Here is a 14,021-nt window from a genome sequence, read left to right as displayed (position 1 = left end):
GGAAAAATTAAAAAAAAAAGACTGTGTATTTGGCTCTACCAACATATGTACTTGGCGCAGACCAATATATTTCATGGTTATATTCTGTGCGTAATACAAGAAAGGAAGAAAAAGAAGTTCTATACACTGTACCGAACGGTTTTTACATTATAATGGGGCATTGAGGTTGTCCGTTGGTATTTTCTGTGTCTGCGGCACATTTTCTGACGTGCAATACATATCCTACAATGCTTCAGATATACCGATGGAGTTAACTTATACCCATGTAATGTGAAGAACGGGAAAAACTGATATTTTAAAACTAAGGTGTAGATTGTAGACCTAATTGTTAAATAGGAATGTTCTGTCGTAAGTGGACAGTGCTCTCAAGTATTGGAAGGCGCCTTCTTAATGATTACGTGAGTTTTAAGACGACATGGAAAAGTTTTGTAGTTTAGCGTTATGTCTCGGGATTCTCTTGAGGGTGAAGTGACACGAATACCAGTATATCGGCGTTTGTGAACCTTGATACGCATTTTGTTAGCAAAAGTACTGTAGTAAAGCATCTGGGAAGAGTATTATTGCCTGTCCGCTATTTGCTCTTTCCGTGGAAACTAACGTAGCGGTTGCGATTTTGTAGTTTCGAATAACCTGTACATTTTAGGGAATTCAATATTTATGTTCATATACTGATGATATAAATTGTGCCTAGTAAGATTACACTATCCGATTCTGATGCATTTTTTAATGTAATAGCTATTTGATGTGCAGTTTTGAGTTTTGCCCTTCTATGTTTTCCGTGACATACTGATACACCGGACCGATTGTTGGCTCTTCCCCTTTACTTGGTCTTCTTAAGGTACTTCTTTCTTTGCCCCATAAATATGTAACTTTGAAGACAGGTGAGTAAGTAAAGTGTTCAGTACATTGTGACATTTTTATTTTCCAGGAAGCGAGGTTAAGTTTCATTATACCAGTCTGTAGTAAGAAAGGATACAGCTTGTGTCTTGACCAGCCTGCCATCATGAAACTTGATACTGCTGAATTCAAGGCTCTGTTCTCCCCAGAGTTGACTACATTAGCATCCCTTTTTAAGAAATATGGATATGAGCTGCGGCTTGCAGGTGGAGCAGTGAGGTTAGGATCGCATATTTTTGTGCTCTTAGCTGTGAGGACGGTCTTATTGTTGAAGCAACATAAATGTGATCTGTTTTCTTACACAGAGATTTGCTTACGAAAATTCAGCCAAAGGACTTGGACTTTGCAACAACAGCTACACCAGATCAAATGAAGGAAATGTTCAGCGCAGAAGGAGTTCGCACGATCAACACAAAGGGTGAGAAGCATGGCACTGTCACTCCAAGGATAAATGAAAAGGAGAATTTTGAGGTAACACTCATGTTTTGTACATTAAAATAAGTTAAATTTCATGCAGTTATTTGCATCAGACTGTCGCCCTCGGTGGAATAGTGGTTAGCGTGCTCAGCCACTGGACCCGTGGTTCGCGGGTTCAGTCCCAGCCGAGGTCGATGGATTTTTAAGGGTGATAAGAATCCGTAGCACTCCTTCGGAGGGGAAGTAAAGCCGGCGGTCCCATGTTGTAGATTTACGGCACGCAAAAGAACCTTACAAGCATGATACGAGATGTTTCGTAAGCAAAACTCAGCTGCCATTTCTCACCCAAGTCTCCTGATTCACTACTAGATGGCTCTGGCAGTCAAATCGGGTTTGAGTAGAAATTGCGCAGAGTCAGTGGGCTGGTCACTCACTACTCATAAATGTGCACATTTCAGGACCTGAAAAGGGTTGTAGCGCAACTGATGATGATGATTTGCATCAGACTAATTTAAAGGCAGAGTGGCAGAGTAATACATAAAAATATAGCTATATCTTTCTCTGATTCCTGTCCTAATAGTTCCAGTCAGTAATCTACATGAACCCCTTATTGTGGATCCTGTATTGCAGCATTGGCTGCAGAGTTTCATTATACCACTGTTTGTTCTGCTGTTTAGATTGCACTTGGTTTTAGTGTGCCGCAGTCTGAAGCACGGAACAATGTGCAGGTCAGAGTCATACACTGTCACTCTAAACTTCTGTCTCCATTGTTTGCCACATCATGGGAAAGAATAGTGAGATTCCTGAATGGCTCCCTGAATTTCATGTGGGTCATATTTGTGGGAATGTGATAATGTAGTGTGGTCAGATCTGAAAAGTAGATGTAGAGTCGGTTACTTCCAGTTCTTTTCTTTGATAAGAATATTAGTGGTTGATTACCACAGACTTCCCAGCTTCTGTGGTGAGTGTCGGAAGTACGTATGCTTCTTGTTTGGCTTTCAGCGTGCAAAGCTCTCTTTCCAGTCACATATGGTTAGGTTGTTAGGTTGTGATAAACTGTACCACATGGGTTGATTGTTTTGTTCTGGAGACTGTTGAAAAGCTTAAGAGATGTGAAGTGATTGCCCATAAATTTTTTGTGCCAAACTCTTTTGACTTTCAGAACCAGTTCTAGTACAGTTCTGTGTGTGGGTATAACAGCTGTTCTAACAATTTTTCCCCCTTCCTTAAATAATTAACTCATGTCAAATGTTTTCCCGTATTTGCCAGAGTTTATGAATTTTATTCCAAATTTCATGTTTTCTTCAGGACAAACTTTGGTCCCCCCACCAAAATCTAAATATTTTGAAAAATTAAGTAAATGGTTACATGGCACCATGATGGAGTAGAAAGTGTCATGGTAGCTTGGCATTAGGCTTGTGATCACGACTCGTGAGCTGTAATTTCAAGAAAAAAAAAATATATAGGTCTTTCATGCTTATTATTGGGAATGAAAGATTCATTTCTGCTTGGGCATGCACAAGTTGGTCTCCTGTAAGGTAACTGGTAGTATGATTTAAAAATACACAAAAAGAAATAGGTTCTGAATTTTCAGAAATACTTGTAACATCTGTTTTGTGTACCCATTCTGGGGTACTTCTGCCTTATCAGTGGAATATTTATATCACCAGGCTAAATATTGTACTTTGGAGTATCATCGAGCTGTTTCTCTGAATCAGGATCAGCATGTTGTTCATCCTGTACACATTCTAAATAAGCTGATTAATGTGCGTGTATTAAATGGCCTGCTGCGTGTACACTTTGAAGTACTGTGCCATGTCCAGCCATTCACGCGCTTCGTAGGTGCTGCCATTAAATTCTGGTTCATGGTTATACTGAACATATGATTGTGGGAACAAAAACAAGAAATAATGGAAAAGAATCTCTTTTTGAAGGCTGTAAACTCCTATTAATGAGATATGTCACCTCGTCATCTTCTGTTTCATTTGCAAGACTTGTACACAAATGCAATGAAAGATAGTTTTGTTGATTGTTGGTAATAATTCAGCACAAATTGCTGTGGCATACTTATAACAATATTTATTTTATTTATTTAGTGTTCTGTCTGACGACAGGTCCATATGAACAGGATCCTTCCAGCCTTTTCTTGGACTGGGACCTGTTCATATACGTTCTTGGCAGATGATCCAGAAGTGGTTTGCCATTGCCTTCTTCTGTGTGTGAATGGAGTAATTGTTGGGATGCCACGGAGGAAAACTCCGTGTTGCCTAGACCACGGCCTTGCCCAACACAAGTTATAAATTCGGGTGCCGCCAGGAATCGAACCTGAGACCCCAGAATTACAAGGCCAGCGTTTTTACCGCTAGACCACCGTGGCTCCTTATAACAATATGCAGAAGAAATTGTCTGGTACTCTTACTGGAGTATTTGAGTATTCCTTGAAAGCCCTCTTCCCACATGTATTATCAGGTTTGGAAAGCATTTAGAACTATTAAAATACAGAAAGGAAAATCAAAATGCAATGCTGAGTAGGTTCACAGTGTGAAGAAACTATGCAAGTGATAAGAACATCTGTTAAGGTACAATTTGGCTGCACGCGACAGAGACAAGCGACCGAGGCAGGCGACAGAGTTACGAGACCGAGACTGGTCGCTTCCTGTCTGCTCTCTGTACAATCGTATGAAGTACAATTACGAGCGGGAGACAAAGCACAGGAGACCGCTCTCGGACCAGTAGTGTCTCGCGACGGGCTCAGGCAGCACGTGTGTTGTTGAGTAAAATAATGGCAGAAATTAACTTTACTGGTGACCAAGATGAGCAATTGGTAGAATTAGTAGCAGAAAACAGACCACTGACCACCGACAGAAAGATCCTTCTTCACGTCTGGTTTTGAATATTGAACTCATAGGTTTTCTTTGTTTCTTTCGCAACAAATAACACAGCATCACATCATCACATCATCTTCTTCTTCTTCGAGTAACCTTTCTAGAAGCATTTTTGTACTCATTTGTCACAGAATATGTGCACGTATGTCTCAACAAAACAAAGAAAACAAACACTTTGCCGCATGTCTCGGTCGTCACCTCAAAAGTGTGTGGCGACAAGCTGCAATGTGTCCGTCTCCCGTCTCTGTCGCCTGCCTCAGTCGTTTGTCTCTGTCGCGTGCAGCCAAATTGTACCTTAAGGTTAGGTGCACATTGTTTATGTGAAGATCTGTTAGAACCTTGAAAAATATAACAGCATTCTTTATTTGGGTTAGCATTCCTCAGTAAGGGGAAGTGAGACTGTTGATATATCAGGCATTCAGAATGCTCGGCAAGTCCGAATATTAATCCACTTTGTGTGTGTGATGGACAGGATGCAGCTGATTTCTTGATCTGTTTGTCCTGCTTGATTTTGTGTTTGTGTGTTTGGAAAGTAAAGTGAGGCAGTAATTAGCGCTGAGAGAACTACAGTGAAGTCATGTGGTCTGCTTGCAGGTGACGACACTGCGAATTGACGTGGTCACAGACGGCAGACATGCTGATGTGGAATTCACCACTGATTGGAAATTAGATGCCAGCAGAAGAGACTTGACCATAAATTCTATGTTCCTTGGTAAGTGAGTTTCTTGTAATCTGACGATTTTTTGTTTCTCCCAAATCTGCAGCTTTCCTTTTCAGTACTAGTGCCACATTGTGAGTTTATATATATATATATATAAAAATTCCATTTGTTATGGAACTTGATGTGGTATAATTTTGTCAGGCAGTGCAAGCGTTGAAGCGAGTACATTGTTTCCTCCACATGAAAGAACAGTACTTCTTGTCAGTGATTTATGCTTTGGTCTTGGACAGATGCTGTGTCAGGATTAGTCATTGTCTGCTTAGGGTTAGCACATTGCAGGTAGGAGACCCTGATTTCAGGATTAAGAGTGCCAGGTCCAGTGTGTGACATAGGAATGCAATGATTGTGAGATCAAGTTGTAATGCAGTAGTCACTGTACTCACAGTTTTCCTTCACTGTAGTCCAGGGAATGAAGAAATTAGCAAGAATGATATCTGTAGATCAGAACAGTTATCATAGAGTCAAAGCTGTTGATCGCTGTTTTGCAATTGGCTCACAAGTTGTGATTTGTTTATGCTGCAGGTCTGGACGGAACTTTGTATGACTACTTTGGTGGCTACCAAGACATTATGAAGAGGAGGGTGGCTTTTGTTGGTGACCCTAACAGTAGAATACAAGAGGATTTTCTGAGAATATTGAGATACTTCCGGTAAGAGTATGTCATGTTTTGTTCTGAATTTACCAATATCCATGGCAAGCCTGTATGAGTTAAAGTAATCACCAGAAACCTTCATTTACCTGATTGTCTATTTTGCGTCTGCGACTTTTTGACGTAAATACGTCTATAAGGAAGGGTCATTCGGCAAAAATGTATAACGAAAAAGTTACAGGAAAATGTGTAAGATCCGATAACAATGGTTACCTAGGGAATGTCGTGTTTACTTGGTATTGTTGTTGCCTATAAAACATTACCTTACATTACATTACTTTACATTCGGCTACCACAGACCCATCTTAAGCGTAACTAATTCAGGTTAAATAATCAATATCTTAATCAAACTTATCTCAATTGTAAAGGATATATAAAGGAAATATTAAGAATAAAGCCAATATATAAACTTCCTTTCCGTATAGACGTATTTACGTCAAATTCTCCGGAACAAAAGATGTTCAAAGTGACTTCCTTGTGCTTGCAAGCAAGTTTCACATCTCGTTAACATGTTTCAAAATACTCGACGAAGATCTTCTTGGGAAATTGTCGAATATTTTCTTTTTGTGATTTAAGGTAAAAACAATTAATGTAATAACATGTATTAGTGACGAGAAATATTCGTAGTTCGCTGTTACTAGCGGCACCGAAACTGACTCGCCCGTGACTCACGCGTACAAGTCCCGCCTACGTCAACAGCAGTGGCCGATAACGCAATGTAAGCACGACCGTAACCTCATAAATTGGAGACCCGGTATGTAATGTGAAGTGTTAATGTAATGCCATTAATGTTGCCAAATAGGTTCTATGGTCGCATTGCAGAGCATGCAGATTGCCATGATGACAGGACTCTGAAGGCTATCAGGCTCAATGCAGATGGGCTTGGCAGGATATCAGGAGAACGTATCTGGTCTGAACTGCGTAGGATTCTGGAAGGAAACCTTGCAGGGGACCTGGTGAAAACTATGCTGTCGCTAGGGTTAGGCCCACCCATAGGTAAACTGAATGTATTGTTAAGTACTCATCTACTGCCATCTTCATTCTACTGCCAGTACAGTACAGTTTGTAGTGTTGTTAAATAAAAAACAAAATAAATAAAACAAGATCGTGTGTGTGTATATAAAAGTGTAATATAACTTCATGTATGTCATGACATTCTTGTAAGTGTGATTATTATTTGTTCACAGGGCTGCCAGTTGATCCTGATGTAGCCGAGTTTGACAGGGTGTGGAGTCAGCAGCGTGCTGAATACCTGCACCCTGTGGCCCTGCTAGTTGCCTTGTTGAGAGTTCAGGATGAGGTGTGTTTTCTTACCTTCACTGGGAGTCATGGAAACTGTTTTAACTCTGATGCAACACTCAGTGATTAGGTTAGGGGAGAAACGTATGAAATGATTCCTTCACAGGTTTGGTCTATGAAAATGATTCAGGCAGTGAATAATTCAGTAATTATTTAAATGTAGCGATTTCTGTGATTGTTCTGTTGATTTAAATGTAATTAAATGTTCATAAATTCCCCACTTTCATGTGTCATTATCAGCATGTAGTGTGGATAGTTCCATATATGAATTTTAAGAAATTTAGACTTTTCCATTCCATTATGAAAGTATTTTTAGTACACATGTTTGATCTGTAGTGAATCAACAAAACTTGAGATGTCCAGTGGTTTCAGATCAAGTTACTGCATCACATGCTTTGGCTTGTGGTACGTATAGTAGGGGAATGCTACATATAATAATCCGTGGCGTAACAGCCCTCTGAGAGCCAGAGCCAACTAGCTGGCTGCTGGCCTCACGTTCACATGCCTAAGCAGAGGTGAACGATCATCCAACCAGATATAGGGTGACGTGTGGTCAGCACGACGAACCCCCAGCCACTGCTAGTTTTCCTGACCGGATTACGCTACCCGTTGTAGCTCCCCAATTTCCTCACGATGCTGGGTTGGCACCTGTCGAAAATCTCGAGAAATTTCTTTCCCTGAGACTCGAACCAGCGGTCTGAAGCATGATGCCTCAGACCGCGTGGCTACAGCGTGGGACGAATGCTACATGCATCATGGCAATTACAGTGCACTACACTCATTACTGATAGTATTGCAGACGCTTCTGTACTTCATATTTGAGGGAATTTATGTGCATTTTCAGATATTCCAATCTTTTTGGATCTGCGTTATTTTTGGCTTATTTTCCTTTCTTGTTGGGAAGTGTGGGCGTATGAGGCCACGATGCTGCTGTGTGTGTCCCAGTTTCTTTCAACAAGTGAGGCAGGGTGATTAAGTCAAGAAAAATGAGATGGGCAGGGCATGTGGCACGCTTGGATGGTTTCAAGAGGTGTGCACCGGGTATTGGTAGGGAAGCCTGGGGGAGAAGAGACCGCTGGGCAGACCTAGACGTAGATGGGAGGATAATCTCAGGCGGGATCTATGGGAGATAGGAGTTGAAGGAAACTGGATTTTGTTGGCCCAGGACAGGGTCCAGTGGAGGGCTTTGTGTAGTTCGGTGATGAACCTTCATGTTCGTAAGCCATCTTCTTAGTTAGATAGTTATTGTTGCTTGGAATCTTATGTCATTACTATTTCTTATCTGTTTTTTAGTTCTGTAGCAAGTATTAACATATTGAGACCTAAGCTTATGAAGCTTATACCGAGTCTCCAATTTATGAGGTTACGGTCGTGCTTACATTGCGTTATCGGCCGCTGCTGTTGACGTAGGCGGGACTTGTACGCGTGAGTCGTGGGCGAGTCAGTTTCGGTGCCGCTAGTAACAGCAAACTACGAATATTTCTCGTCACTAATACATGTTATTACATTAATTGTTTTTACCTTAAATCACAAAAAGAAAATATTCGACAATTTCCCAAGAAGATCTTCGTCGAGTATTTTGAAACATATTAACGAGATGTGAAACTTGCCTGCAAGCACAAGGAAGTCACTTTGAACAGCAGTGGCCGATAACGCAATGTAAGCACGACCGTAACCTCATAAATTGGAGACCCGGTATATAGTTTCACAAAATAACACACTTTATAAAAGGTCGTAGTTCTGAAACTATGTTGCTTACAGGTAATGAATTTCCATTCACGTGTCAAGCTGTCATCATATGAGAGAGATCTCGGATTCTTTGTCGTTGAGCATCGTGGGGATAAGCCTCATGTGAAACCTCTGAGGTCAGTGGGAATAGCAGATCCATTTTCATATTATCCACCCTGGAAGTGATCACTGTCCTCAACTTTATGTTGAGCCCTTTATCTGTATGGAGTGGGGTGAGCAGCATGGCATAGTATCTGTTCAGACACCTCTGTATTTTATGCTATTCATAGGTTGATTTGGTTTCCATTATACATATTATTAACTAGTTTATCTGTGTAATGGAAATGTGTTTTAAGTTACTTAACTTTAGCTGTAGGTTTGTCAGATACACTGCACTTATGTTTGTCTGCAGGCCATACCAGCTGCTGGTTGTCAACAGTAAAGGGAAAACACGTGATACAAAGGAATGGGTATGTGAGGTGCTCAAGTACAGGGGGGACAGTGCCCTGCTGAGTGAGTTTGAGCAGTGGAATGTGCCCAGGTTTCCACTGAATGGTAATGTCCTGAAGGAAAGAGGTGTACCAGGTGATTGGCATGAAACTGACCGACTGTCATTGCATGTGTAGTGAGAAATTGATTCATACATTTCAAGTCTAGAAAGTTTAATCAATCAAATCAGACCCCTTAAATGTACAGTATGTTTTCATTTCATTTTCTCTCTCTCTTAAATCTGAAAGGCAAATGCAGATAGAGAAATAAAACTATAGAATGGAGAAAACTGGAGGAGGAGAAACTTCACACTTTGTGCTCATGCAGTATTGCTAGAATGGTTTAATTAAGAAGTGTGATATTATATTGGATTTTCATTGAAGGATGTGAAGAAGCGACAAAATGTCTCTGCACAGGGTTCTGGGAGCACAAATTTTAAATTCCGTAGAAGTAGGATATTGTTTTCGTCTTCCAGGTTAGAATCTGTGTCTGATTAGCTTCTGTATAATTGTGTCAGTACATCTGACTGATTAAAGCATGCTGTATGAGTGACAGTAGCTTCGTGACATCTTGCCAGTAGAGAATTTGACATTTTTTTTTTGCCATGGGACCTGAGCATGAAACTGACAACTCAGTGTGCAACCTTGTTTTTACTGTTGAGCTCATAGAAAGTCTCTCCAGTGTGTCTTATGTTTATTGGGAGCAGTGACACTTGATCTGTATGTTTGCAGGGGGGAAGGCCTTGGGCCTGGTGGTCCATAATCTGAAACAGCGCTGGGTAGAGTGTGACTTCAACCTCAGCTCTGAAGATCTGCTGCTGCTACTGCCAGATGTCCTCAGTGAATTGGGGGTAAAGGCCAACAGATAGAATGACAAAGTGTTTATAGACATGTTCTGCTCAGATGCACAACACTGGAGAAAGAAAATCAGCCACTAAAAACTTTAAACTCATAAATGGGTGAATTTTGTTGTTTTGATTTGTACTTGCTGGTACTGAAAGTGTAGTAGAAGTGGTTTTTGTTGAGTAGGGGCAAGGGTGGTATTGTTGATCAAAAAGGAATCTGGAAGTGTGATATTGTTCAGATAGGTTTACTTGTCCAGTTTTATGAAACAGCCTTTTGGATTTTGTTGTAAGAAACGGTTTATGACTTACCCCTGTATGCAGGTAATAGTTGATGTTCTACACTCCGAAGATTGCTGTCTTCTGGTTTGTTGCGCCGTGTAGTCTGGTAGATGTCCACCGTTTCAGAGGTCCATTCTGCCTCCATCATCAGGGCAATGAATGAGCCGTGAGAGCAGAAAGAGCTAGGGTTATAGGGACCGGACAGTAAATGGAGTAGCCTAATTCTAACCAGTGGGGACTGGTGTCAAATCAGGCATGGGTGTGGGGACCAATAGGAGTGCGTGGGCATGTAGTAGGGTATGTGAGAGAGACGGACAAAGGGAGAGAGGTCCAAGAAACAGCCCTTTTGAGGGACTCAGGGAGTCTGTCCGTTGAGACACTGGACATCAGGAGATGGATGGGGAGTGGAAGGGGCCGGGGCCAGATGTGCCCTGAAAATGTAAGTGGCCCGGGTGGGACAAGCAGTGCCCTTTGAGATGATTCTGCAACCCTCGGAGAGAGTGAATGAGGGGCTTCCATGACCGACGTGAGTATTAAGCACATTGACCGGAGCTGCCGGGATATTTTCTGTGCTTATGCTTAATTTTGAGAGTTTGCTGTGTTGAGCAAGGGGATAGGTTACAAAACTTGTAAGTTTGGGGTGTGGTGTTTGTTATGAATTTGCTTGCAAAAATCTCAAGCCCAGTAGATGACAGTTAGATTTGTTGATTTATTTGGCTGGAATTTTTCTTTTTCGACTCAAGTGCTTTGAACACGTGGGTTTTGGTTAAAGATTGTTGACTTAGAAATGATATGATGTGTGTTTGGTGGACCACATTGGCTGCTCCCTCATGAATATATTTTTGCATAACCCCCTCCTTCCCTTATCTTAGGCATCCATACCATTCACTTAGACCCTCTGTAATATTTTTTAGAGGGCAGAGAAATCAGTTAGGTAAAGCATACAATACCAAACCCGTTTCTGCCCTCCATTTATTTGTAGAACTTAATACTACTGTAAGAATCAGCTGGGTATCGAACTGCCGACGTCGTCCTCCGCAGTCTCGTACGTTACCTCTTCAGCTACGAGGCGTGTGGTAGATTTTGATTCTGGTTCGATCACTTATGTCGATCAGTGATGCGCGATTAGGTTATGTAAGTGTTTGGTAGTTGGTTTCTTATAGGCGAAGTTGGTAGGATCGTTTCACCTTCATTTTTTTTCCTTAGTTCCTTCCAATTTTAATTGAGAAGATGTCACTACGATCTGTGGAGTGGTATTTCAGCCAGCATTTAGATCGGCAGTGCAGTGGAGTGTGCGAGTTGGGACACCAACTTCATCCCTTTTGTCGTTAGATGGCAGAAGAGTACGTCAGGGTGGGCATGTAACGATCATCGAATATCGCTAGTTCAGCGGTGGCGGGATGTGTTAGCTTTTTTTTTAGACGTTGCCGTCCCTGCGTATGAGGAAAATGGCGATTTCTGCGGTCGGCATGATCGCGGGATGCATTCTGAGTCTAGTGCAGATTTACTATCACACACACACACATATATATATATATATATATATTGAGAGGTCGTCCAAGTTTAGTTGGCCAGTTGTTTATTAATGAGGTGTAGAGTGCCTTCGTAGTAAGAAATAATACTGGTCTTGGTGACATCCCTGAATTTTAATGATGATAAGAATAGAGTGCAGCAGCTTTTCTCCTGTCCAAGGTATATAAGAGCAGTTGGAGGCAGAAGAATATTGTCAAACTAACCTCATTCTTGATATTAAAATAGTGTACAAAATAAAAGATGTTTTTCCAGCCTGATGGTACTAACATGACATAGATTGTTAATCACTGGCTTTTCAACGCAGGATTGTAGGCGAGTCGCAAGGCAGTCTATGAGGCACTGGTATAGATTTTTCTCTGAGCACCCAGAACTCATTATTTACTGGTACAGTGAGCCCGTTAGAGGCTGTATCACAATTAGTTTGTGTTTAGTAACCTGCCAGTACCAGGAGGCTTCTACAAGTAATGTGTTTCTTTGTCATATCATAAACCCAGATTTCCCATTTGCTCTGTCCCTCTTACATGAGTTGCTGATTTAGGAAGCAGCTACTGCATTGGCCACTGTTGTGACCATTGAACATTAGGGTGTGAGTGTAATTATCTGTACTCATTGTGATTCGCTGTTGCAGTTTTGATGATCCACATGTGGAGATCTCCGCAGTCCATGGGATTCCGTACAGATTGCTGGACAAGCAAGCCAGAGCCACTCACCGGATGGCAGTCACAGGCAAGTTCATCCATTTGATAGTAGATATGATGTCAGTAGCTTCTGTGAGTAATCAGGCTGTCAGGCACTTTCTACGTTTAATTTGTTACCTATTTGTTGTTAATCTTGTAATGAAAAATTGAGGAAATTATTTAATTGATTTCTTTTCTGAATTATAATGCCATTATGGAAAGAAGAAGACAGTATTGAAGACCTTTTGTCCTGAAAAGTAGTAAATGTTTTTAAATGGCAGCTAAGCAGCTGAGAAGCAAGAAAGTTATGTGTGAAGATGCGAGAGTAGAAATAGACGACAGTTCAGATTCTGAGTTACCGTGTGGGCAACCTTTGTATGACAGTGAAACCTATGGAACAGGGGAACCGCAGGGACCACATGTGTCGGCAGACGTAGAAGGCCCACTCCGGGAGCCGATGGCATCTTTGGCCGGGGGAGAGCATACTGTAGTAAGGGGGATAGTCACCGAAAGTGGAAAGAACGATGATAACGAAATGCAAAAATCACAAGCAGACTTGCTAGCTACAATTTGGGACTGTTTGCTAGAAGATAGAAAGAAGAGGGAGAGAATCAGGCAGGAGGACAGAGATACGAATGAGGCTATTGTAAATCGTATAGAATCAACTGCAGACATATTATCCAGAGAAATGGTGTGTCTTAGAGAAGGTACCTGACGTGAAATTAAACTTGTAAACGAGAAAGTTAAACAACAGTTTGCCAGTGTGAATGAGCAGGTGCGAGAGAGCATGGCGGAAGCAAAGCGAATTAATGAACAAATGAACAAAAAAATAGTTGACCATAGGCAAGATGTAGACAGTGAGTTAGAAACTTTTCGGCAGGATTTGCAAAATTTTAGAAAGCAGATGAGGCTAAAGTACGTAGACTGCGAGATCGTGTGGATGCTGTGGAGAAGGATAGTCAATCCAAGATAGAGGAAGTAATGTCTAGATTAGGCAAAATGGTGGAGAAATTATCAGGTGCTCGTAGCCTTTTTGACCAGCCAACTACCAATGAGAAAGACAGGCCTTCTAGTGACAATTTAGATGGTTTAGTTCCCGGGACCTCAACCCAATCAGTAACGCCTGTTTGCCGCCATGAATCCAAACATCTGCAGAGTGAACGTGAAGTTAGAATAAGTACAAATCTGCCAGTGTTGTCGGATGGACCTGTAGATTGTAGCAGCAGCAACACAACTATTACGCAGGGATTGGTTAAGCAAGGCTCGTCGCAGTGTCATGGTGCGCACTTGTTAGATCTTGTGCTTCCAACTTACAGCGACCGTTCTAAACAGATTCGGTTCGGCTCCCGATTGCTTTTAAGTCAGAAACGGATGGCTATGCTAAACAATGGTGCATGGCGATACACAAAGATTTGAAGAGTTATGAGCCGTTCAAGGTCGCCATAACCCAATTGTTGTAGAATTAGCAGATACAAGCGACCGAGCGAAGTTCGCTGTACCAGGACAAGTTTGACAAGAACAAAGAAAGCATGTCGGAACACTTCTTGAGATATGCCTGATTAGCAAAGAATCTATCGCCGGCATTGTCCGAGGCAGACTTAAT

The 14,021-nt window shown here is 41.5% G+C and overlaps 1 protein-coding gene across 3 annotated transcripts; it reads left to right on the top strand.

Moving 5' to 3' along the window:
• The first annotated feature begins 55 nt into the window (after nucleotides 1-55).
• Nucleotides 56-10,048, top strand: LOC110837901 (CCA tRNA nucleotidyltransferase 1, mitochondrial). Of its 3 annotated transcripts, XM_087358178.1 has the most exons (11): nucleotides 58-398; nucleotides 736-838; nucleotides 929-1,116; nucleotides 1,203-1,368; nucleotides 4,794-4,911; nucleotides 5,443-5,569; nucleotides 6,372-6,565; nucleotides 6,757-6,869; nucleotides 8,630-8,733; nucleotides 9,009-9,181; nucleotides 9,817-10,048. In XM_087358178.1, the coding sequence occupies exons 3-11, from the start codon at nucleotides 1,004-1,006 to the stop codon at nucleotides 9,951-9,953; spliced, it is 1,245 nt and encodes a 414-aa protein (XP_087214304.1). In that variant the 5' UTR covers nucleotides 58-398; nucleotides 736-838; nucleotides 929-1,003; the 3' UTR covers nucleotides 9,954-10,048. The 3 variants fall into 3 exon arrangements, with proteins under 3 accessions (XP_021936228.1, XP_087214304.1, XP_021936226.1); XM_022080536.2 differs by lacking the exon at nucleotides 736-838 and having other exon boundaries at nucleotides 56-398; nucleotides 9,009-9,151; XM_022080534.2 differs by lacking the exon at nucleotides 736-838.
• Nucleotides 10,049-14,021: the final 3,973 nt, after the last annotated feature.

The sequence above is a fragment of the Zootermopsis nevadensis genome, unplaced genomic scaffold (assembly GCF_977971745.1).
Source record: "Zootermopsis nevadensis isolate Lab colony 2312 unplaced genomic scaffold, Znev_1.0 Znev_ptg000029l, whole genome shotgun sequence".
Taxonomy (NCBI): domain Eukaryota; kingdom Metazoa; phylum Arthropoda; class Insecta; order Blattodea; family Termopsidae; genus Zootermopsis; species Zootermopsis nevadensis.
Note: the sequence above shows the minus strand (reverse complement) of the source record. Positions and strands in the feature narration are given on the sequence as shown.

What these genes read in the sequence shown, in the direction of transcription:
- LOC110837901 (XM_022080534.2), top strand. Translation starts at nt 339, where the DNA reads ATGTTCTGTCGTAAGTGGACAGTGCTCTCAAGTATTGGAAGGCGCCTT. An exon ending in GGCGCCTTCTTAATGATTAC is followed by an intron (nt 399 to 928) that starts GTGAGTTTTAAG and finishes TTTATTTTCCAG; the next exon opens with GAAGCGAGGTTAAGTTTCAT. An exon ending in CTTGCAGGTGGAGCAGTGAG is followed by an intron (nt 1,117 to 1,202) that starts GTTAGGATCGCA and finishes TTTCTTACACAG; the next exon opens with AGATTTGCTTACGAAAATTC.